This window comes from Silurus aristotelis, assembly GCF_946808225.1.
Source record: "Silurus aristotelis genome assembly, chromosome: 13".
Classification (NCBI taxonomy): domain Eukaryota; kingdom Metazoa; phylum Chordata; class Actinopteri; order Siluriformes; family Siluridae; genus Silurus; species Silurus aristotelis.
In genome coordinates this window covers 27056270-27080906 of record NC_139586.1, presented here as the reverse complement: position 1 = coordinate 27080906, position 24637 = coordinate 27056270, and the positions used below count along the sequence as shown (strand labels likewise).

Here is a 24637-nt window from a genome sequence, read left to right as displayed (position 1 = left end):
TTCTCAAATGTCATTCAATTTTCCAGTTTTCAAAACCTCAGCAAAAACCCGTCAGACAGACAGACAGTTAGACAGATAGGAAGTCAAACAGTGAGACAGACAGTCAATTGGTCAGACAGACAAATTATGAGACAGACAGACAGAAAGACAGTCAATCAGAGAGTTAGACAAGCAAACTGTGATACAGACAAACTGTAAGACAGACAGACAGACAGACAGACAGACAGACAGACAAAAAGGCAAACAGTAAGACAGATAGACAGTAAGACAACCAGACAAACAGTAAGAAATTCAGACAAACTGTGAGACAGATGGACAGTGAGACAACCAGACAAACAGTGGGACAGATAGACAGTGAGACAACCAGACAAACAGTGAGACAACCAGACAAACTGTGAGACAGATAGACAGTGAGACAACCAGACAAACAGTGAGGCAATCAGACAAACTGTGAGACAGATAGACAGTGAGACAACCAGACAAACAGTAAGACAATCAGACAAACAGTAAGACAAATAGACAGTGAGACAATCAGACAAACAGTAAGACAGATAGACAGTGAGACAACCAGACAAACAGTGAGACAATCAGACAAACAGTAAGACAGATAGACAGTGAGACAACCAAACAGTGAGACAATCAGACAAACAGTAAGACAACCAGACAAACAGTGAGACAATTAGACAAACTGTGAGACAGATAGACAGTGAGACAACCAGACAAACAGTGAGACAATCAGACAGTGAGACAACCAGACAAACTGAGACAATCAGACAAACAGTAAGACAGATAGACAGTGAGACAACCAGACAAACAGTGAGCCAGACAAACAGTAAGACAGATAGACAGTGAGACAACCAGACAAACAGTGAGACAATAAGACAAACAGTGAGACAATCAGACAAACAGATAGACAGTGAGACAACCAGACAAAACAGTGAGACAATCAGACAAAAAGTAAGACAGATAGACAGTGAGACAACCAGACAAACAGTGAGACAATCAGACAAACAGTAAGACAGATAGACAGTGAGACAACCAGAGAAACAGTGAGGCAGATGGACAAACGGTCAATCAGTCAAACAAAGAGTCAGTCAGACAAACAGACGGGCAGATATTTTCTCACTAGAATGTATTATGTAAGACATGACACTACTTGTGAAAGCAGAAAAACAGACAAAGTAAGATTACATCGATTAATACATATATACATTGTATTTTTTTAATAAGTTTAAAAGCAGAATATTTTATTATCATTATGTGGATTTTTACTTTGACCACAGACCATCAACAAAACATTTTCCAAAGAAAGAAAGACCAAAGTATGACCTCTGACTCGGATGTAGATCGTGTGCGCGTAATGGCGTTGCAGTCGACTGGCTTCCTGTTTCTCATGTAAACAGCTCTCCCACATCCAAGCTCCTGTTGATGGTCCTGAGAGCACCCAGGAGCACCTCAGCCGGGTTCCAGGGCAGGTCTTTCTCCGCATGAAGGGCTTCTGATGTGATCAGCGCGATGTCGATGGAAGACCCGTTTTTTGTTGTGAAAGGGTGAGTGTTTCCTCCAGCCGAAAAACAACAACAATGGCGTTAGCGAGCTAGGAGCAGCATATAAGTACCGACCTAATCACCGAAACATGAACCTACCAAATTCTGAACTCACATCAGCTACATGTTCTGGTTTTATAGATCAATTTTCCGATTATTTCACCGTGTACTAAAGACAAGAAATCGAAACCATTGCAAAAACAAAACCCCGAAGCTAGGCGCTTAGCCACACAGACATGCAGCTGTCTGTCTGTCAGTCAGTCAGTCAGTCAGTCATGATCCATCTCTGTGGTTTTCGGGCATCAGACACAGGAGTCGATTCATCTCGAACCTCTGTTTTTGGTTCATTTAGTGGTTAGTGGCCGACTGTTCATCTTACACACCTTACTGATGAATTGATGTCACCATTCCACATTTTCAGTACTGATAGTGTATCCTGACCATCAGCAGAAATATGATACTCATGAGCCCAGAATGAAACATGACCGGATAATCAGGCAGGCAGGCAGGCAGACAGACAGGCTGTGAGACAGACAGACAGACAGGCAGGCAGACAGACGGACAGGCAGACAAACAAACAAACAGACAGACAGACAGACATTTTCAGTACTGATACTGTATCCTGATGCTGGTATATACTGTTAAAAGAAAATAATCTGACAAAGTCACACACAGATACTGATACAGAAAACCAAACAATAATATAAACAGGATTAAGACAGAAAAACAAAGACTTTTTGTGTTGATACAGTACTGATACTGTATTCCGATACCGGTGTTTGATGCTTATAAATGAAACATGACAGGGACATGCAATTATAGGAAAATAATAAATGATTGTGTGGTGTCCTTTGGGCCCGATGCATTTCTTAGAGTACGGTTACCAACCTAACGTTGGTTATTTTTCTACAGCATCATGCCTTGGCAGTAGGTTCACCTCTTATATGATTATCCAGAGCAGTGGGTTTCAGCTACCCTTCACCAGACCAGTCATTTATTTTGGGAGTGGGTTTACCGCTTATACCAGGGGTGGGCAATTAATGTTTACAAGGGGCCACATGAGAAACCTGAATTGTGTCAGAGGGCCACACCAACGATAATATTTTAGGGATGCACCGAAATGAAAATTCAATTCAAAAGGCTATGAAATCCATATTTTTTTTTGTGTTATGCCTTTTGCCTTGGCACCATCACTGGAAAACTTTCCTGCTTTTTTAAAAACGTCCTCTACAGACGGATTACGCATGCTCGGATTGACTTTACTTTTCTGCGCCGCGTTCTTCTCATATTTAGAATGGCAATAGGGATGTTTGGATTTCAGGTTATAAATTAAACACGACTTGGAGAAACTCTTTGCAGATACATCCCCTCTTAAAATTTTAGCATTGCATGTTGGATCTTATCCAGATAACCGTGTGCTGGCTGCGCTTTTTTATTGCGTCATTACAATTGTGTTTCTGCAGTGTTGTTTCGGTGATTTAGGTATTGCGGCCGAAATTTTTCGGTGCATCCCTGTAATTTATGATTGGCCTCACGCGGGCCCGAGAGGGACGTACAAAGGGCCAGATGTGGCCCGCGGGCCATAATTTGCCCAGGTCTGGCTTATACCCTTTTAGCATCTAGGGTAAAGGGGGGAATGACATGTTGTATTCGGGTTTAAACAGCAGGCTAGCGGTGTACACCACGTACACTGAGGAGAGGAAGATACAAAAGAGAAGTTCACTCATTACTTAAACTACCATTTCCATTTATCGCTTTCATTATAGCAGCTATAAACACTGTTGTTGCAGCTTGGTGGTGCTGGGAATTGAACCTATGACCTTTCGATCGAGAGTCCAATGCCTTAACCACTGTAAATACTGTAACAGTAATAAGACTAAAAATTGCATCGTACTTAGAAACAAGAAAACACAAACTCCTCCTCTTGACTCTGATTATGTAATGGAAAGCTTAGGGGTACATAATGCTAGAATTGGAGCCTCCTTAATTAAATGTTCAAATGAACACTTACTTATTTGAGACTTTTTTCTGGTTCAGTGGTACAAATATAATACATTTACTCATATGCCAAGAAAGAAATATGACCATGATGTTCAGGGAAATTAATCAGACAGAGAGACAGACATCCAGTCAGATTGCTGCTTAGGAAGCTCTTAAAATAAGAGTCACAGTTTGTAAAATCCTACCACCAGACCTCAAACCAATAATAATAAAAAAATAAAATGGCAGACAGACTGGGACCAGTGCACAGATAGTGAGTTATATCAAATCAACCCAACTATAAACCAAAGAATTTCACAAATTCCATTATGAATCCAGAAACAAACACATTACAAGATGTGTTATTGGACACTCCAGACTCACACACACACACACACACACACACACACACACACACACACACACACACACACACACACACACACCTCTCCTACCAGATGGAGAAGAACCTCAATATGTCATCACTTCAAAAGAAACATGATCATAAAAAGATTCAAGCTTTTACAATTTGCACTGAAACGACAAACACATTTAGATTAATGGACTGAAATACACCTAAAAACACAGAAAATATGTATGTATGAATCTTTTAAAACGAATCACCAAAGAAAATACTAAAACACTTACAGAACTCCATATAACTACTAATTTTCCATAGTGTAAAATGCCATAATGTCTCATTATACCCACCTTGATCCTGCCATGGAAACGGCCATCGATGCAGGCATGGCATTCAAAAACAAAAAACAGACAAACAGTCAGACAGGCAGATAGACAAACATTCAGAAAGTCCTTACATCCATATAGGAGCCAGTCCCTCCATTTAGACCTCTCTGACAACTCATTTTCCAAAGAACATCAGATCTTATGGTCCATATTTATATACAATATTTCCTATACAAGTTAAAGCTAGTCTATAGTATTGGATCAAAAGCTATATAAAAATAAATATATATATATATATATATATATATATATATATATATATATATATATATATACACACATACATACAATAATCCCTTGTTTATCGCGGTATTATATACTATATATCTATACCTATATATACCTATATATATTATATATATATATAAAATACATTATAAAAAACATATAAATACATTCCTTGTGTCCGTTGTACTGAATAATGTTCACTCTGCTTCAGGGAGGTGCAGAAGGCTGTAAACACCGCCCAGGGTCTGTATCAGAGATGGACCGAGCTGTTGCAGGATCCTGGCAGTGCCACTAAAGAGGAGATTGACTGGACCACCAATGAGTTGAGGAACAGCTTGCGGTCTATTGAGTGGGATCTGGAGGACTTGGATGAGACCATTAATATCCTTACATGTTTTTGTTTGTTTGTTTATGTTTGTGTATATTATTAACGCTGCATTTACACCGTATTTTTTATTTTATTTTTTTCCCCCCCAGAGACACGTTCATGTTTCGTTTTTTGTTTCTATACAGCAAACGTCTATTCTCATTCGAAAATCTTTCCTTGCCATGGGAAACGGCTTTACACGCTCTCGGCATGTGGACAGTTCGTTTCTCCAAACATTTAGCTGAAATACTTTGCGTTCCTTACGTTAAAAACTTGCCAAATGTGTACTTTATTGGTTGGAGATTTCTTTCTTGTGATCCAGTTCATCCCAGAGCAGATCAACATGATTTAGGTGCGGTGACTGGGCAGGCCGTTCAATGATAGGTATCTCTCCAGACGACTGTTTGCTCACTAAATAACGCAGTATTCAGAGGACGCTTTCGGCTCATCGCCCTGTTGTACGGTGAAGTCGGTTCCAATAAGCCGCAGTCCAGACAGAATCGCATGGTGTTGAAGTACGGAGTGGGAGTCGTGTCGGGTTAGGATTTCTTTTACCATTTAAACTGCATGTATAGAATAAGTTAAAGTAGTAACAGGACCTTGCATATGAACATTGGGAACATGCATGTGTCTGTCACAAACCTTTTTCCATCTTAACACATGACCTTAACAGTGAGTTTTTCACGTATCGTGGAAGCAAATCCACGGAAGTTCAATCTTGATTCCATGGAGCTGAACAAGCGGAAAGCTTTCATCACCAACACAAGGCAGAATGTCAAGGCAAGTGAACATAAAAATGGACAGTGTGATGTTCTTTAAAATGCATCATTATATATTCATGCAGTCCACACTGATGATACTCCATTAGAGGTTCAGTCTCAGTAGAGATTTTGCATTACTTTTTATGCAGTTCATACAATCTATTACCATTTATTATAGTGATGTTAATCCATATTTTTTTTACCTTGTGTAGTTTGTGATAAAAACAATTAGGTTTGCGCTCGAGCAAACTAACGTCACCATTCGAGTATCTGCTCGAAGAAATTTTTATGAAATACACAAATGGGACAGATGATTTTTTTTCCAGAATGAGGGACATGGAATCAGGTTTTTGGAATCAAAGTATATTTAAGTGCAAAGTTGTCATAACTGTCAATATCTTTTATGGAGAATAACGTCATCAGGAACGATGTCATCAAGAAAATGACGTCATAGCCATGTTAGACTCCTGACTTCCATTCATTCATTTTTATTTATATTTATTTATTTATTTATTTAATCTTTTAGTTAATGCAGAAGTGGTAGATTAGTGGTTAAGCCCGTGGAGTTCTAATCAGAACGTCATGAGTTCAAATTCTAGCACTACCTAGCATTCACTACACGCACACACACACACACACACACACACACACACACACACACACACACACACACACACACACACACACACATTAGTTAGCTATGTTCTCATTTTTTTTATCTTTCTGCAGTTTTATTCAATTGTGTAATTAAGATATTTAATTTAAATTAAATATTTACAATTATTCATATTTCTTCCTCTCCTAAAAGGTTTTTTGTTTCCACCCTGTTGGGTATAACGTGCCTGAATTTTCACCCTAGTAAATGTCATGATTGATATTTCTCAGGAGATGAAAGACCAAATGGCAAGTCCAATGGCCATGTCGCTCTCAGACAAGAAAAACCGACAGGTTTGTACTGTATTCTGTTCATCATGGTAAACATTATACGGCTTCTTTGCTCTTCATTATTACAACCGTATCGGTGTTGATGTCTGTTTTTTTTGTGTTAGACTCTAATGGGAGACGGGGGGTCTCGTGGACCAATCTGGCAACCAGGAGGAGATAAATACATTCGACTGGACCGAGAACTGCATTCTGCCAACTCTCAGTTTATTGAAGAGCAACAAACCCAACAACAGGTAATAATAAAGGCCACAGTCGGGTAAGACGTAGGTGCTCTGGGAAGCCATGCAGATTATAATTTGAATGCATGAGGATGTGAATTGGTGGACTGTAGTCCAGATGTTGACCCAGAATAGGATTTCATCTGACAGAATTTCATCTACAGTTTTGAAAATCAGCCTGTTTGAGACGAATCAAATGCAATTATGAGAAATACACTATACGGGCAAAAGTGTGTGGACACCTGGCCATGAGAAATCTTTTTGACCATTCCATTCCACATTTCGTTCCCCATTTGCTGTTATAATAACCTCTGCTCTTCTAGGAAGATGTTCCCTTAGATTAGATTTGAGGTCAGGACTCTAGAGCAGAAGATCTTCCAGTCCAACCCATTTAAAGTATATCTCCATAAAGCTGGCTTTGTGCACATCTGCATTGTCATGTTGAAACAGTTTAAATTAGGAGAAATTAATGCTGCTGCATCTAAAGACAACATAAAGTTGGAAAAGTCGGGTGTCCTAATACTTTTGCTCAATATAATGTATATCGCTAGATGCAGCTGTACAGAAAACTGGATACACAGCTGGATACTTTAGCACAGAAAAGGGGAACTGGTGACATGAAACTACTTCAGATTATACGATCATGAGTTTACGGAGACAGATCAAGATCACCAGTCAGACCTGCTACTTACATATCCGTGTCTGTATGTTTCTGAACGCACACAAATTTGATTTCAATACTACAATTCACTATTTGCTTTATTTCATCATGATTTTTTTGCCTGTTTGTGTAGTTGATGGCGGAGCAGCAGGACGAGCAGTTGGAGCTGGTGTCAGGGACCATTGGCGTATTGAAGAACATGTCTGAACGGATTGGACAGGAGCTGGACGAGCAGGCAGTGTAAGCCATACACCTCATCTCTGTTCACACTTAGTACAAAAATCAATCCTTTTACATTGTAGGATTTTTTGGGGGGCTTTGTGGTCACCATGCATTTGAGATAATTTGCATGATAAAGTCGTCTTTGGTTAAAATATCAACAGCATGTTATCAAGCAAAACTCAGGCCAAAAAAAAAAGGCAGAGGGACAAAAGTTTGTGGACACCTGACCATAAGATGATTGGGAGGCCTGGGGTACAGTGTGTTCATATTTATTGTTCAGTGAGGTCTAAGCTCTAGAGCAGGAGATCTTCCACTCCAACCCACTTAAAGTATATCTTCATGGAGCTGGCTTTGTGTGAAGGAGCATAGTCCTGCTGAAACAGGTTTGGGTCTCCTAGCACTTTAAGCACTTTGATTTACACTCGCATGCATTGATCATCTTCTACAGTAACACCACTCACGGATTATCTCATGGGCGTGGCTTGACATTTTCTAAAACATTTAATGAGACATCGTGCATTATATTATAGAACTTGTTAAAAAAAAAATTTTATATATAATGTGTAAATTATTATTATTATTTTTTTTACAGCGATATATATGTATATTTCACATTTTTAGTTTCTTTGGTGTTTTACTTGTCACTGGTGTTAAAATTACTGATCCGTGTTCCAGATTCATACAGGAAACGTAGCAGCTCGTGCGTTTTCGCAGATTTTAGTTTTTTTTACCAGGAATCTGAAACCGTTTAAACATTGTTGTATTGTGATTTCATCTTTGGAAAAAAAAAAACATTTCTACATGGAGTAAAAAATATCTCTCTGGCCAAATTTTGCAGAATGCTGGATGATTTTTCTCATGAGATGGACAGCACCCAGTCCAGGTTAGATAACGTGATGAAGAAGCTAGCGAAGGTTTCACACATGACTAGCGGTGAGTAAACCGAAAAAACCTTTCGGGCCTCTTCACAGCATGTTCACATGCTCGTAAAAAACAACAGCCGTAGCTGACCGTGATGCATGGGCGGGCCGACAGAAACTGGAGAGAATTCAGCCATGCGTTCACTTCCTGTTCAGAACCACCCCACACTTCCTGAGGTCAGTAAGGTTACAGACTTTAGCGGAAGGAAAGCCAGGGCTTGGTTTATGATAGCACCCCTTAAAAGGGTTTTACGTGAAGAGAACAGGAAGTGTGACCTTGAGGAGTCTCAAAGGAAGCTCAAGAACAAATGGGGAAATATTTCACTATTCGGGAGTCTCATGATGTCAGGAAAAAGTGGCCAAAAAAACAAATGTTGAAATTCTATATGAATATGCGCATATTCATATAGCAGTTTATTATTAACATTTGTGAACATCAGCAGTTTACATTTTTAAAACTTTTTTTTTAATAAAACGCCTGCTCGGTCAAATAATATATACACTAATCAATTTTTTTATTAAATAGAATAAATCCAGTGAATGTAATGCACTTTGTATTAGATTAATTAAATTGATTAATCAATTAAATAAATGGAATAATTAAAATAAATAATTAGAAGATAAATAGAAAGACTCTGCCAGTTATCGCAAATGCTTGATCGCAGTTGTTGCAGGTTTACACACACACACACACACACACACACACACACACACACACACACACACACACACACACACTATATGAACAAAAGTAGTTGGACACCTGGTTAAGTTTTGGTATGTACTTTCTAAACATCCCATTCCACATTAGTCCCCATTTGCTGTTATAATATCCTCCCATCTTCTGGGAAGACGTTCCACTCGATTCTGAAATGATTTATGGAGATTATGGTGTTCGTAAAGTAAGGAAATCTTCCTCTACAACCCATGTAAAGCACATCATCATGGATCTGGCTTGTGCACAGGAAAAACCCATGCTTGTGTGCGTCTAACTTTGTGCTACCAGTTTGGTGAAGGATCACATATGGATTAAAGGTTCAGGTGTCCAATAATAATACTTGTCACCGCAATTTTTAGGGTTAAATATTGAGAAATAACAGTCTGGATTGTTCTGACTGTTGTGTTAACTCTTTTCCTCCCTCCCAGACCGGCGACAGTGGTGCGCGATCGGCATTTTGTTGGCCGTCCTGTTCGTCGTGATCCTCCTCCTCATTCTTCTGTGAACAGCACTCCATTTCCCGACCACTACAACTTTCCTCATTCCAACCGAAAGGTCCGACTGAAAACCTACGCTGCTCCAAGGAAAGGAAATCGTTTTCTCCCGAACTCGTTCAGTCGTCCTCTTTACCCGCTGAGTATTGCGCTTGTCTTCTTCTACCACTCCATACCTGCAACCTGTGTGGTACTTTATCTCGATTCTCTGTATCTGTTTTTGTTTTTGTTTTTTGAAGCTCATGGGGCTTCCATTTGTATAGTCCCCATTGCTGAAATGGGGGGAGAAGTCAAAAAAGCTTCGATATTAGCATCCCGAGTCAGGGTAAACCTCATCCGTGCTAACTTTATGCCTCGTTTATGCTTCAAAATGATTTATTGAAGTAATAATAGGCTTCCTCAACCTGACAATTCTAGGGCTCCTATTAAATCTTTTGCTTCCTGTCTGGTTTATCATGTACACCTGCTGTATAGGTGCTGCGAATGTTCAACCACAAAAAAATACCATCAACACCGACCCCTTGCTATTGATAGACAGATGAAAATTCGGGCTGAAGAATCAAGTGTCCATGTCTACATTCAGCTAATGATGTACTACAGAGCGGATATGTCTGATAAAACGGCTAGCAAACGTAGGTACATGTACTGTAGATAGATACCTAGCAATTTTTTTTTTTTATTCCTAGTAATTATTGATAACTACTGAAGTTAAATACACTGGGGTTTCCTGATTTGAAACCGTTTTTTTTTGTTTTTTATTAATTTTTATTTTTTTTTCCCGAAGCGGGTATTTGATAGCACTAATAATACTAATCACTCAACTCTAGAACTTTCCAGATGCTCCCAATTTCTCAAGGTTACTAGTAGAGATTTAATTTCTAGCTCGATGACTGTTTCAACTGTAACCTATTCACGACATATTTAGTTTGCTTGTTGTTACTAGTACAGATCCTGACAGGTAGCAGTGGTCCTGCTAAAGACACAAAGAACAATCGGGGCGGCGGAGATGCCGTCATCTTGATCTAAAAACACACCTGCTACACGTCTGCCTCTGAAGACTTTTTAATGTTTCATGGATTGTGCTTCAACTGGGAGCTTCCTTGCAGGAAGGAGGAATGTCTCCCATCTTTAAAAGGGAACGATCGAGGCAATTTTAAGACGATTCAGGAGCTGTATTCAGACCTGAAGAACAAGTGTCAACACTACTTCATTTCCGTCACTTTGTACATCTCATGTCAAATGTCCAGGGAAGAAAAAAAAAAGTCTGTGGATAAAACCATATGAAATGTTACAGATTTGAAAAGCGAATTTCACTTCTAGACGCTGTACCGCGTACCCAGTCAATACAGGGAATTTCTAAGGAGACATACGTTGCTGTTCCTACTACATATTAATGACTATAATAAAATACACTGACATTTGTGCCCTTTTTTTCCCCCCGCTGCATCTACCAAACACTTGACACCAGAAGCAAGGGTTCCAGTTATCGAATGGGCGCACCCATCCTTTTTACCACTAGGATATCATTCCTAAAACCATCTTCACTGTGAGATTCCAGTTCTTTCTCCAGTACCCAGTAGAACGTAATTTCTCTCCAGCTTTCAAGTCGATCCTATAGTATGGTGTGGAATAGAATTTGAGGAGACAGGCATTTTTAAGGTATGTCCGTAGATATCAATCGTAACGCAATCAACGTAATCCTGATCGAGTTCTCGGTACCCGGCGTGGAGGATTTCACGACCTCCAGCCAATCAGGGAGAACGCTACGGACGAAGTACGGGATATTAGGTAGTGCTGATTTCAGATCAGGTTGATCTTTTGAGGTCAAGCGAATCTTTCAATCCTGTCGATTTCAGGTGGATGATCCCGATGAGAATACAAACAGTAAGATGTTTTGAAACATTTGACGATTCCTGATTTAAATTCGACTAATGGTGATTTGCATAAAACAATTTGAACGATTTAAACGCCTGTATACTGTTGATCCCTTGATTGCTTAGGGTATTAATGCCGATTAAGCGGTTCTGTAAAGTGATCACAGTCCACAAGAATAGTTGCTTAATTCAGATGGAGCACCTGCACGTCTATATGATGGTAGGTGTTAAGGCGTGCTACTTAGGCCCGTTTCTTTTTTTTTTTTTTTTGGCACAAGTGGCCATTTGCATTTTCAGCAGGTAACCATAGCGATTACATTGAACTCAATTACATTCAACTGGATACAGAACCCAATGTTCCACCAACTAATAGTTGGGCCAGGTCTCTTGGAAAAAACACCTATTGTTCTGTATTTTGAGGTTGATTGCATATGATCATTGCCGTGTCTAATGACCCCACTAAAAGGTTCTTAAGACTCCCTAATGAGGACATACACTGTATGGACAAAAGTGTTTCTAATGGTTCCAATAGATTTTAGTGTGTGCTTGTGGAGATTCATAAACCACAAAGGTGTTTGTAAAGTCAGGTACTGATGTAGATGAGGTGAGGAGGCCTGGGGTGCAGTCAGTATTCTAATTCAACATGTTCAATACGATATCCAACTTTATAGCAGGAGATCTTTCAGCCCAACCAATGAGAAGCGGATCTTCATGGACCGGTTTAAGTGGTGCCCCAATACTTTTTCCATATAGTGTATGTTTACACTGCTTTGTATGGCCTGAATAGATTGACTACTTTGCTAGATTTTATCAACCATATCAACCAAACTGCCTCTGTAAAGTGCAGAACACTACATGGCCAGTGCCTTAGTATCTCATACAGGATAGAGGATGGTTTTTTTTTTGCTTTTGCTGAGGATTATATCCCATTTCAGCAGGATAGTCTTACGTAAGATTCTTCTCTTTATTCTCATTTACTGAGAAATCTCAGCAAAAGTTATACGGTTCGGTTTTTGTTTCACACTGTACGTAAACAGAACAGAACCCCAGTTGAGAATGTACGCCTGAAAGTGAAATTTCTTTTTCCTAAAAATACAGAACGCTAAATTCGAGTAAAAATCCCACACCGAGAAGGAGGACACACACACACACCAGGGTTTCATTCAAACAGACTGCATTTTTTTAAATGATAAGAAGTCTAAAACCTTGAATTCTAAGGAGGTTTGGTTCGCTCATTAAGTTTTCTTCACCATAATGTTTACCTGTCACAAAGGATTTCTAACGGAACCCATTTAGGACGCTTCAAACGCTAATCCGTAAATTTTTTAACTTAGTATATTATAGAGAAATCGCTGCTGCTGCGTCAGCATACAAGAATTCAGTATTGTCAAGAAAAAAAAATCTCTGCAGTCCATTTTCATATTGGTTTTCCCATCGGTGTTAACAGTTTATGCACATTTATTTGATCGTTTTTTTTTGTTGCTTTTTTTTAATTGTTGACATTTCTTTTTTTTTTTTTTTTTTCTTGGTCGGAAAATCGTGACGCAATTTATTCCCGTAGCCCCAAACTGAAAATGCCTGATGACTTTGTATCCATTAAGAGCGATTATACTGCTGTTGTACAGTTGTATCACTAAAACAAATCCACCCCACTGTAAAGTAAATGTTGCACAATCGCGTCACCGTGGACTGGTGGCATCGATGGCGAGAATACGGTAGCGAATGGGCTTTTAATGATTCTGATCGTATGATGTTTGTTTGCTGTGTGAGAATGAATTTTGTTGTTTTCCTTTCACCATCCACTTCCCCTAGAAATATTTGTCCCACAATTCCTGTGTGCATCTGAGTCCCCTTATGAATTTAATAAATGCAGAACGCTGCTGAACATCAATGGCTTTGACTGGTTTGTTACTGTTGATAATAATCCGGCTAATGTCTTACATATTTCATTGCATTAATTTTTTTGACCATTTTTTTGGAAAGTGCTTTCACAAAGCTCTGTTTACAAGAAAGTACTTTAAATATCTACATTTACACACTTCAAAATAGTCCCCTTGCACAGCAATACAGCGCTCCCAGTGTTCCTGCCACTTCTGGAACGTGTCCTGGAACAAGCTGGATCTCCGCATCTTCATTCTTCATCTTCGGAAACAGGACAAAGTCTGCAGAAGCCAAATCTGGAAAGTCGGGTGGTTGCGGAAGTGAGCTCGTGCGCAAATTGCCGAACGGTATCGACATTTTCTGAGGTTGAGCTCGTTGAAGGTCTTCCTGATCTCTCGCCGTCTGCCAGTGATGTTCTTCCGTTTAAAACACCTCAAATTTCACGTTTGCTCTTTGTTCTAACATGGTCAGAATAGAACTAGTTAGCACTATTAGTCTAGAAACTTTTTGACACCACCTCATATATCAGTTAGAAAGAATCCAGTTCAAGTAAACAGTCAAACTTTTGAGTATGAAAACAAATGAACGTACCCAAGAGTCCATCAGGGAACAGTTTATTATAAATATTCTACGCACCCAAATGAGGTAGAAATCCGGTTCCTCTCAATGTTTCTTTTTTTATCTCACCAACATCACCTCTGGCTTCTTCATTTGGTTTAAACTTAGGAACAAATTTCTGATAATAAAATTTGTATTCATTTACATTGAACCCTTATCCATAGCGAATTACACTTCAATTCAATTCTCATTCATACAACTGAGCAGTTGAGGGTTAAGGGACTTATTCAAGGGCCCAGTGTAGGATTTGAACTCACACCCTTCTGATCGCATCCTTTTTACGGTAGACATTAGCATCCATTATGCGTTTACTATCTAGCATATTATTGTGGATTTAAGTAGCTTGTCTGGATGTTGATTATCTTTGAGGTAAATCTGTGACTTTGGCAAGATGCCAGAAATTATTATAAAGGACGATCATAAGATTCACGCATGCAGTCTTGTCTTCAGACAGGTGGCTCGGTCCCACCCCCACTTCGGATGCTCTGGCTGGGAACGGGGTCGTCGTTCCCACCTGAGCCTTCGACAACTGGAATATTTTACATGAAGTAATTATTTTATTTGTTACACTTTATATTTAGTGTTAATATATTACATGATTTTGAAATGATTTCTATTTGCTCCATAATGTTGGTCCTGCAGGCCTGTCCTGCATTCAGTCCAATTTTGCTAGCATTTGCAATCAGATGAGGACAAGTCATCATATGTAGCTGGAGGGGTGTTAATTATGGTGTGTGTACGTGCGTGTACGTACGTGCGTATGTTTGTGTGTGTGTGTGTGTGTGTGTGTGTGTGTGTGTGTGTGTTTGTTGGGGGGCAGCAGGTGCAGGATGCAGGTCCTCCATTCAGCTCCTTTATCCGGGGGTAAGTGGAGGGGACAGCTGAGCCCCAACTGCCCCATGGGGAGGTGGGGGATGGGGTGTGGGAGACAGTCCTCAGACAGCTTGGCTCATTAGCATTGCAATACAGACTCTGAGAACACAAACACACACACGTGCACACAGCATCAAAGCGTTTCTTTGAGAATAGATCCAGATAACTGTGCGCCATAGTGTTAGACTGAATTGGTCCATAATTTCCAGAAACATATCGTCTGCTTTATTGTAAATGGATTCCGTGATCTACAGTCACTGGGGATGTGATGCACGTGATTGGAGAAATGTGGGACATTAAAATCCACAAAGCAGTAGATCATCAGAACATGTTCAAACTGCTGGGCCAGATGTTTTTGTGACCCACACCACAGTTTGATTGTGTTTAATCAGGTGTTTGTGACATCCTGATCTTTCCTGATCAAAATGATCGGTTCATACGTGTGAGCACTTCATCCTGGTGTATCCAAGGGAACGCGGGGTTCGAGGTGGGAACCTAACCTGCGTCCTGGATGGGATGCCAAATAGAAGAATTCAGAAAACCCAAAGAAACCCGGGTGAACAATCTCAGGATGAAAACGTTTTTTCCTAATGATATTGCATTTTAAATAATTTTGCAACTACATAGACCAGTCATCTAATGATCGGATGAGCAGAAGAACTTGACAAGCCTCACGCATCATTCAAATCGCATGTATTAAAGCATTTCATTACTTTTCTTGCAATTAATAAGAAGATTAGATTTGTCTCCTCCCCTTTTGATCTGATCCGTGAATAAAAAACCGTCATCCGAACTGCAAATTTTGTGATCCGTTGCACCACTACCAATTACAGATTCTTTTCATTTGAAGGTTCTTTTCATTTTTTACATAACATTTATGGCATTTGGTAGACACGCCTATCCAGAGCAACTTACAGCTGATTAATTGAGGGTTAATGGCTTTGCTCAAGGACCCAGCAGTTCTAGCTTGGTGGTGCTGGGATTTGAACTCATGACCTTCCAATCCAACCTTAACCACTAATCAACCTCCTTTTGCTCCTTTGTTGGGAGGCTGGCCATGATACAGCACCCCTGGAGGTTAAGGGCCTTGCTTAAGGGCCCAAGAGCGGCAGCTTGGCAACACTTGGGCTTGAACCCTCGACCTTCTGATCAGTAGCCCAGAGCCTTAATCGTTAAGCTACCACTTCCCCACTTATCTGACTTGAGCAATACAGGAAATGTTTTTGATGAAGTTTTTATATTAGTGAAGCAAACTACCAAGAAGTTCTTCCCTACAGCGAGCTTTTATCTCTGAAAGATTTACAGATTAATGCCACAGCACTGTTTCATTTATCCAGTCCTGACATTTTTGTGGGTTAATGTTCTATAGCATCAGCTCTGAGAGTAATCATAAACACAATATGAACAACAGTTATTTTGTGAATATCTCATTCCACATTTAGTCCCCGTTTGCTGTTATCATAACCTCTACTCTTGTAGATGTTCCACTAGATTCTGCAATGTGCTTGAGGAGATTTGTGGAGATTCGTTCAGCCATGAAGGTGTTAGCAAAGTCAGGCAGTGATGTAGGTGAGGCGAGGAGGCCTGGGGTGCAGTCAGCGTTCACATTTGTTCATGTTCAGGAGGGTTGAGGTCAAAGCTCTAAAGCAGGAGATCTTCCACTCCAAACCATGTAAAGTATATCTTCATGGAGCTGGTTTTGTGCACATCGTCATGCTGGAACAGGTTTCAGTCTCCTAGTTTAAGAGAACAATTTCTAAGAACAGTCATATGGCTGGAAATGTCTCAGTGTTTTTGTTCATGTAGTGTATGTATTCTGTCATGGCTTTAGTCTCAATTGTTTCTTTTCTGATTGAAACTGAGGATGATGCCACATCATGATCACGTTTTGTAGCAAAAATCACAAAATCCCGTGTTTTCGCAGCGCTCTCGGTTAGCAAACCCATTCACCAAATTCCTGACTTGGATTTAGTAGCGTGGACTGCGGAAGCAAGGCGTCCTGGGATAAAAAAGGAATTTATATGCGACGCCTTTGTGCGCAGCTGTATCGATGAGCCCCATCATTACTTAACCTCTCGGGAGAGGCGGGAATATTGATTTCTCAGCCCTCCCCCATACCTGCTGTCCAAATCGGGACACAGTCGACGGATTTGACCATTTTGCAATTTAAGAACGCTTCCTGTGGATTATACGCCACACGACGAATATTAACATTTCCTGCTGTTAAAACCTGTAACGGAGCATAACCCGAAAGATGCCGAGTCCGCAAATGACTTTAAACACGTCAATTTCGCAGTTCATTTTAATTTTGTAAAACGGTAAATATAAATACAGACAAGAAAACACAATGAAATGAAAGGCAGCCACTGATTTCTGGTGCATGTTTAATAATACTGTTGCCACAATGCAAAATGGAGCCTGGAGCAAAAATTACAGCACTGTTTCAGCTACCAGTTTTTATATTGCGTTCAAAACCTTTCAAAAAACCACAGATACAATACTTTTTTGGTATTTAATTACGCATTACTGTAAGCCTTATGTGTATTGTGTATATTAGGAACGAAGGAAAAAATGAACAACTAGCAACCGCATACTTAAGGTACATTGTTTTCTTTGTATTTTGCGAAACCTTGTGTATATTAGTCGCCTGATTTTTACTAGGCAGAATCAAAATAAACTTTCCAGGATCTATTCAATGAAATCTACAGTGTCTGAGGGTCCATGCTGAAATTTTGAGTCCGGATCAGTCTCAGTGAGCTAGCAAGTACATGCTAAGTGGAATCAGATAGTGCTTGGATAGTGATGTTCAACCCCTTGGCTTCAAAAGCGTTTTTTTTTTTTTTTTTCACAGCGAATTCGCTCTGTTTGAGTGCAAGAACTTTATTTGGCTTTAAGGTACAACAAAATTAACTGCAGAAAATATTTCGAGTAGGAACAAATAGGAATGGGATAAAAAATTAGCCAAGTGCACACCTCTTAACTACATGCAAACTGAACTCAGCGGGTGTTTGGACCCATTAAAGCAAACAAAATAGAAAAAAAACTTCCAAGACTCACTGTTTATTGCCCAAATTATTATTTTTCCACCACCTACAGCAGCAAACAGTGAAATGTAGATGACTAGTGCATGCATTATGGTGAGTTCAGTATGATCTCGGGGGTTTTTTTTGGTCTGAAAATTATTATAGAAAATATCATAGCAAATACCCTGTATAGACTGAAAGAATATACACTATATCCACGTAGTGTTCTCCACTCTTCTGGGAAGATGTTTCACTAGATTTTTGAGTGTGGTTGTAAAGCTTCATGTTCATTCAGCCACCCATACGAGGTGGTATTCAAAGGTTCTGAGACTAGCTTTGTTTGCAAGAAAGTAGTCCCCTTGCCAGAGACGGGAAGTAATGGAGTACAAATACTTAAATACTGTACATTTTTCTGGCATCAGTAATTCAAATTTTTAAACCAGACTCGTTACTTTAGTTTTAATCTATTTGGTGACATGATCGATATTTTTTCAGTCCCTCAACCTATTTCTGTTAATTGCTCAACTTTTTGAATCTAATACTGGTGTATTTTATGGCCATCACACACCACAGACGTAAGCTAGCCTACGAAGCTAAATTTGAGGCAACAAGAATTATAGAATTATATATATAAGGTGGATGAGACAGAGGGAGTCAGTGATGTAAACATGACAGAGAACAGAGACATTCCTGATCACCTGATCATCATCATCTTTTCTCTGCTTGGGTTCTATATGGTGGATGTTTAGCCTGGATACATTCATTAGTGAACAACATTTGAAGATTTTTTAGTTAGAACTTCAAGAGTATTTTAAAACATGAGTATCTGTACTTCTACTTGAGTAAAGGATGTTGAAGCTTGTCATGACATGAGTGGGTGCAAATATGAGATCATGTTTCTGGCAAAAAAACTCCCGTGTGAGGAAAGCTCGGTAAGAGAGTGGGCATGTAATCAGGCTAGCAGACTTGGTAACGCATGTGGTAAGAATTAATCCCGTTGCACACCTCCCTTTAGGACGATATCTTTTGGCACACTGACTTATTGAGGTCAGTGCTCCCCGTGATTGTGCGTGCAAAACTAGTCTCGAAAGTTTTTGATACCACCTCCTATTTCGGCCTTTGTTGAATTTTCAAAAGTTAGAAGCACACACTTGTACACAAGAGCTTCATTGTGCTTAATGGTGTGGAGTGAAAGAACTCAAGGGTCCGGCACAGAGCTCTGACCTCCTCAATCCTACAAAACTCCTTTTGGATGAACTGGAACATTGATTGAACCCAAAAACCTCCTCACCAACATCAGTACCTAATTTAACACCGTTGTGGCTGAATGAATCTCCACAAATCTCCACACAATCTAGAGGAACATCTTCCCAGAAGAGTGGATGTTATTATAACAGCAAATAGGAATGAAATGTGGAATGTTGTGGTAAAAAGTTTAAGAAAGGGTGGATGAATAATCATAATGTTCTGCAACCACACTCCAAATTCTAGTGGAACATCTTCCCAGAAGAGTTGAGGCTTCTATAAGAGCAATGTAGCTGAATTGAGGAGGCCTGGGGTGCAGACATTGTTCCAGTTAATTCCAAAGGTGTTTATTAGGGTTGAGGTCAGAGCTCTATATCAGGAGATCTTCCACTCCTCCCACTCCATGTAAAGCATTTCTTCATGGTGCACAGAGGCATTGCCATGCCGGAATAGGTTTAGGTTTCCTAGTTCAAGTGTAGGGATCAAAGACCCCCTATTATGAACCTTCAACTTGGTTTTTGAGGAAGAACCAAACCTGGCTAGAAAGGATAAGTGTCCCAAAACCTCAAAAATTCATTTCAGTTGGTAGAGCCATATAAAAAAAATCAGATTTGAGCAGTGTAAACTTTGCTGAAATGGTTTGTTTTTGAGAGGAAGATTGGGAACAGTTGAATTTTATGTTAAAGTGCCTCCACAAATCCAAAATCTGTGTGAAATCCACTAAGATAAAAAAAAAAAAAAGGCAGTCTTTGAGCTGTGCACTAATATTTTAGGCAACTGTTTTGTGCACTTTTTTTAGAATGCAGTCAGAAAAGAGGAACATGGCTTTAGATGTGTTTTAGTACTGCGGGGAAAAAAAACCCTTTTTCTCATTTCTCATAAGACCGCAAGCCACGATCTGGTCCTGGAATTCACTCGAGTGTGACGTCAGCGATAAAACTCTGCCTACTAATAAAAGAACAGGCAAAACCTCAGTGTTTATGATCAGAAAATCAGAACCCACACCACATCCTGCCTTCCTCCGCAGTGTTAGCGTTTAGGCGATCGGTGTCGCAGCAAACGGATGGACGCTGTATCGTTCTGGATCATCAGTTGGGTGACCAAGTCCAAACTCAACCCTGCTACCTTCTCCCCATTCACTTCCAGGATCTCATCACCCACTCCCAGAAGTCCAGCATACAGCTTCTGAGTACTGGTGTCTCCCATGGCCTCTACATAAACACCTATAGCAACACACACACACACAAAACATTTCAAAGGAAAGTATACAACAGTTGATATGGTACAAATTCATCCTAATACAGTCCTCTGAGAAGTTCCAGAGAGCTGGTATAGTCCTAAGAAGCAACTGAGGTGGTGTGGAAATCTTATGGCGCTGAGGACGAGAGTTCAATAAAAAGGGTTTTGGTAGAAGGTTGTGGACACCTCACCATAAGATTGGTGTTTCTTGGGCATTCTATTTTATATTGAGTTTCCATTTGATCTTTTGGAAAGATGTTCCACTAGATTTTGGAGATTTGCAGAGATTCATTCAGCCTCAAAGCTCTTAGTAAGTCAGCGTTCCAGTTCATCCCAAAGGTGCTCAAAAGGTTGAGATCAGAACTCTATATCAGGCCACTCAAGATTTTCCACTCTAACCCTTTCTGATTTAACTGTTTTTTAAATTCAATCAGTTCTTTTTATTTAACTGATTTTCTTAGTCTAATTATAGTCTGATTTCTCCTGATTGTTCTCACTTTTCTAAAAACTTTCTTTCGGCTTCTCCCATTAGGGGTCGCCACAGCGGATCATCCGCATGTTTGATTTGGCACATGTTTTTACGCTGGATGCCCTTCCTAATGCAACCCTCCCCATTTATCCGGGCTTGGGACCGGCACTAAGAGTGGCTGGGGTTGTTTCCCTGACCAGAGATCGAACCCGGGCCGCAGTGGTGAGAGCGCTGCATCCTAACCACTAGACCACCAGGGAACCACATTGTTCTCACTTTTCTGATTAGACTCATTTTGTTCCCTGATTAGATGGATGTTCATATATGTTTGGATATATGTAGGTGGAGATTTGTTTGGGAGGTAGTAGCTTAGTGGTTAAGGCATTTTACTTTGTATTCGAAGGGTGTGAGTTCACACCCTCTCCTGAGCCCCTGAGCAAGGCCCTCAACCCAATAGCTGCTCAGTTTTATGACTAAAAGCTCTGGATAAGGCCTTCTGCCAAATGTCATAAATGTAAATAGATTAAAAGGTTTAACAGACTTTAATAAGTTCCCCTTATCCTCTTGATTCACTAATCTGGTACTCCATACATCTGATTTGACTAATTCTCATGATTAAACTATTTCTCCTATAGCAGGACACTCAGGATCTTCCACTCCAAGCCATGTAAACCATATATTCATGGAGCTTGGCTTGCTAATAATGACATTATCATGTTTGAACAGATTTGGAGCTCCTAGTTCAAGTAAAAGGAAAATGTTATGCTACCACATCCAAAAACAGGTTCTTTTGTCCACATAGTGTATGACCAGATAATCAGATAATCAGGCAGCATAAGCTGTTTTTCCCAAGATATTATTTGAGACCTTTAGGTGTTACCTGAGTCTGGTCTTCCTTTCCCACGGGAGATTAGGAAGCCGAAGGGTCTGTCTGGAGGTCGGTTCAGCTCTAACAGTATTGTCCCATCAGGAAACGCCTGAGCGACTCTACCCACTGAACGCATAGAACTGGGGCTGCCTACGTCCTCTACGCTCAGTGCACGCTGCAAACCCCTACACACACGTACACACACAAACACACACACAATTCAATATGTGACCTACATGGATGAGACGTTGTGTTATAAATCACATCTAAAAAAAGAGCACATTGCTGTATCTGGACGATCTGGAATGTGGCCTTTGTGCCTGTCAGGTTTAAAAATAGAATGCAGGAAGCTCGTAACAGAATTAAATCAGGTAGAACTGGGAGACTAAACACGGAGCCTGAATCTGTAACGGAATAACCCACACCTCCTCAGATTTCTGTCTGTTTATTTTCACCCGCCTCCTCTCTCCAGGCTTCTGTCCACCCATCCATCCATTCCTCTTCCTCTTGAGTCTGAGCTGTTTATAGCGTCCACCTCTCTGAATGACTCAGGGAAAGTGATGTAACCCACAGCCCCACTCCTGTAACTCTTTACAGGGATTTTTGTTCTGTCCTCCTTTACTGACCATCACACTTTCACCAATTGTGAGTTCTTTTCTGAAACCTGAAGACAAAAGGCTGTAACACGGACACCCATGTTTGGTGAGAGCAACCTGGCAAAGACCACATCTGCATCACCAGTTTCCGTCTGTTGCACCTTCTGCCAGCCTTGGCAGGTCACGTTCCATCCGTCTTCTCTCCTCAACCGTCTGTCACGGCTCTTCAATATTATAATCACATTCATAGAGAAAAACCTAATCAGTTTGCCATTGCTTTCAAAAACACGGCTTTATTTTATTTTGGAAAAACTGAGGTTGCTAATGAAGATCATAACCTCCTGGAAAGTGGATGGAAACCTGCTTTACCAACATGTAGCACTACTACATGGCTGTAGCAAAACCGAGCTGTTCAGCATCTAAATAAGTGCAGAGCAGCTCGGTTTTGCTACAGTCGGTTTTGCTTGACTAGCAACTTAGCTACTCTATTATGGTGCGACTCCTCGATGTAACGCTAGCGAGCTCATTCCAACAATTCTTCAAATTTCCCTAAAATAAACCTGGGGTTATTAATATTATTCTATTATTATATTTATTACTGAGTTTGAACTGCTTGACTTTTTAGATCACTTTAGCAAAAAAAGATCCTCGTGACAATTCCAGATGTTAGCGACTGCCCTGAACTTAATACGGCTCTTGAACTCACACCACAGCTGATACTTTTAATAAATGTATAAGAAACGCAGGTTTTCTCAACTCAACATGTTGTAATAAGTCTGATTGAGTATCTCTTGTTGTTTCAAATGACCGATCAATGATCACGAATGATAAATAGCCAATCAGCATTGTTCCCTGAAACTAATGACTTCTCAATAACCAATCACAGCTCACCTTGTGGTATCGATGGTGCGTAATATAAAAGCAAGCTATTTTGTCTGTAACCGTTTATTCTATTATTATTTTTATGAAAGCTTTCAGCTTTACACACAAACGTTCTGCTAAAATACTTTAAACTTGCCAAAGATTTTCTTCACTAGTTGGCGATTTCTTTCTTTCTTTCTTTCTTTCTTTCTTTCTTTCTTTCTTTCTTTCTTTCTTTCTTTCTTTCTTTCTTTTCTAAATTCTATCCTCTTTTGTTTCATTCTTCACTTCATTCTTAATTACATTTGTTCTTTCTTTCTTTCTTTCTTTCTTTCTTTCTTTCTTTCTTTCTTTCTTTCTTTCTTTCTTTCTTTCTTATTTGTATTTAATTTATTATTATTTTTTTCTTTCTTTTCTTGCTGTTTTTATTCTGTTTATTTTATGTATTCTTTCTTTCTTTCTTTCTTTCTTTCTTTCTTTCTTTCTTTCTTTCTTTCTTTCTTTCTCTCTTTCTTTCTTTCTTTCTTTCTTTCTTTCTTTCTTTCTTTTTTCTTTCTTTCTGTCATTCTTTTCTAAATTCTATCCTCTTTTGTTTCATTCTTCACTTCATTCTTCATTACATTTGTTCGTTTGTTCGTTCGTTCCTTCGTTCCTTCCTTCTTTTCTTTCTTTCTTTCTTTCTTTCTTTCTTTCTTTCTTTCTTTCTTTCTTTCTTTCTTTCTTTCTTTCTTTCTTTCTTTCTTTCTTTCGATGCAGTTCATCCCAGAGCAGTTTAATAGAATATCGGTGTGGTGACTGGGGAGACCATTTCATGATTGATATCACTCCAGACGTCTGTTTGCTCTCTACATAACGCTCACAGAGTTTGGGCGTACGCTTCGGCTCATCGTCTCGTTGTATGGTAAAATCAAGTTTCAAGTCAAAGCAGCTTTACAGAATTAAACAGTGAAGGTGAACGATGTGTATTTATCCCTGTGTATTTATCCCTGTGTATGTATCCCTGTGGCAAGGAAAAACTCCCTTAGATGTTATGAGGAAGAAACCTTGAGAGGAACCGGACTCAAAAGGGGAACCCATCCTCATTTGGGTGACATCAAGAGTGTGATTATAGTCTTTAAACAATAAAGAACACTGGAGAGTAAAAACATGAGCACTGGAGTATAAGATTATAATTAATGATCTTTCTACAGACTTATACAGTCATTTGTGGTAAAACCAGGAGCTACTGAGCAACTCATAAAATAGCTCAACATTTGTGATCATCACAGATCCAACACCAGCT

At 39.7% G+C, this 24637-nt stretch overlaps 2 protein-coding genes across 3 annotated transcripts in view; one reads left to right on the top strand and one right to left on the bottom strand.

The window, feature by feature from the left end:
- Positions 1-919: 919 nt before the first annotated feature.
- Positions 920-13567, top strand: stx6 (syntaxin 6). Of its 2 annotated transcripts, XM_083559423.1 has the most exons (9): positions 920-1181; positions 1284-1550; positions 4714-4883; positions 5555-5649; positions 6516-6578; positions 6680-6808; positions 7588-7694; positions 8515-8609; positions 9743-13567. In XM_083559423.1, the coding sequence occupies exons 2-9, from the start codon at positions 1516-1518 to the stop codon at positions 9817-9819; spliced, it is 771 nt and encodes a 256-aa protein (XP_083415549.1). In that variant the 5' UTR covers positions 920-1181; positions 1284-1515; the 3' UTR covers positions 9820-13567. The 2 variants fall into 2 exon arrangements, with proteins under 2 accessions (XP_083415549.1, XP_083415548.1); XM_083559422.1 differs by having other exon boundaries at positions 920-1550.
- A 3774-nt stretch (positions 13568-17341) lies between these two features.
- The window catches only part of kiaa1614 (KIAA1614 ortholog), a 35219-nt gene continuing 27923 nt past the window's right edge, over positions 17342-24637 (bottom strand). The window contains exons 9-10 of the mRNA XM_083559069.1: positions 21911-22083; positions 17342-20545 (exon numbers count right to left, since the gene is read on the bottom strand). Of these exons, the coding sequence (XP_083415195.1) occupies positions 20352-20545; positions 21911-22083 (367 nt within the window). The 3' untranslated portion in view covers positions 17342-20351. The remainder of the gene's footprint in view (positions 20546-21910; positions 22084-24637) is intronic.

Coding starts and splice junctions, on each gene's coding strand:
- stx6 (XM_083559423.1), top strand. CDS start 1,516: ATGTCGATGGAAGACCCGTTTTTTGTTGTGAAAGG. Junction 6,809..7,587: donor AGCAACAAACCCAACAACAG/GTAATAATAAAG, acceptor CTGTTTGTGTAG/TTGATGGCGGAGCAGCAGGA. Junction 7,695..8,514: donor GAGCTGGACGAGCAGGCAGT/GTAAGCCATACA, acceptor CAAATTTTGCAG/AATGCTGGATGATTTTTCTC.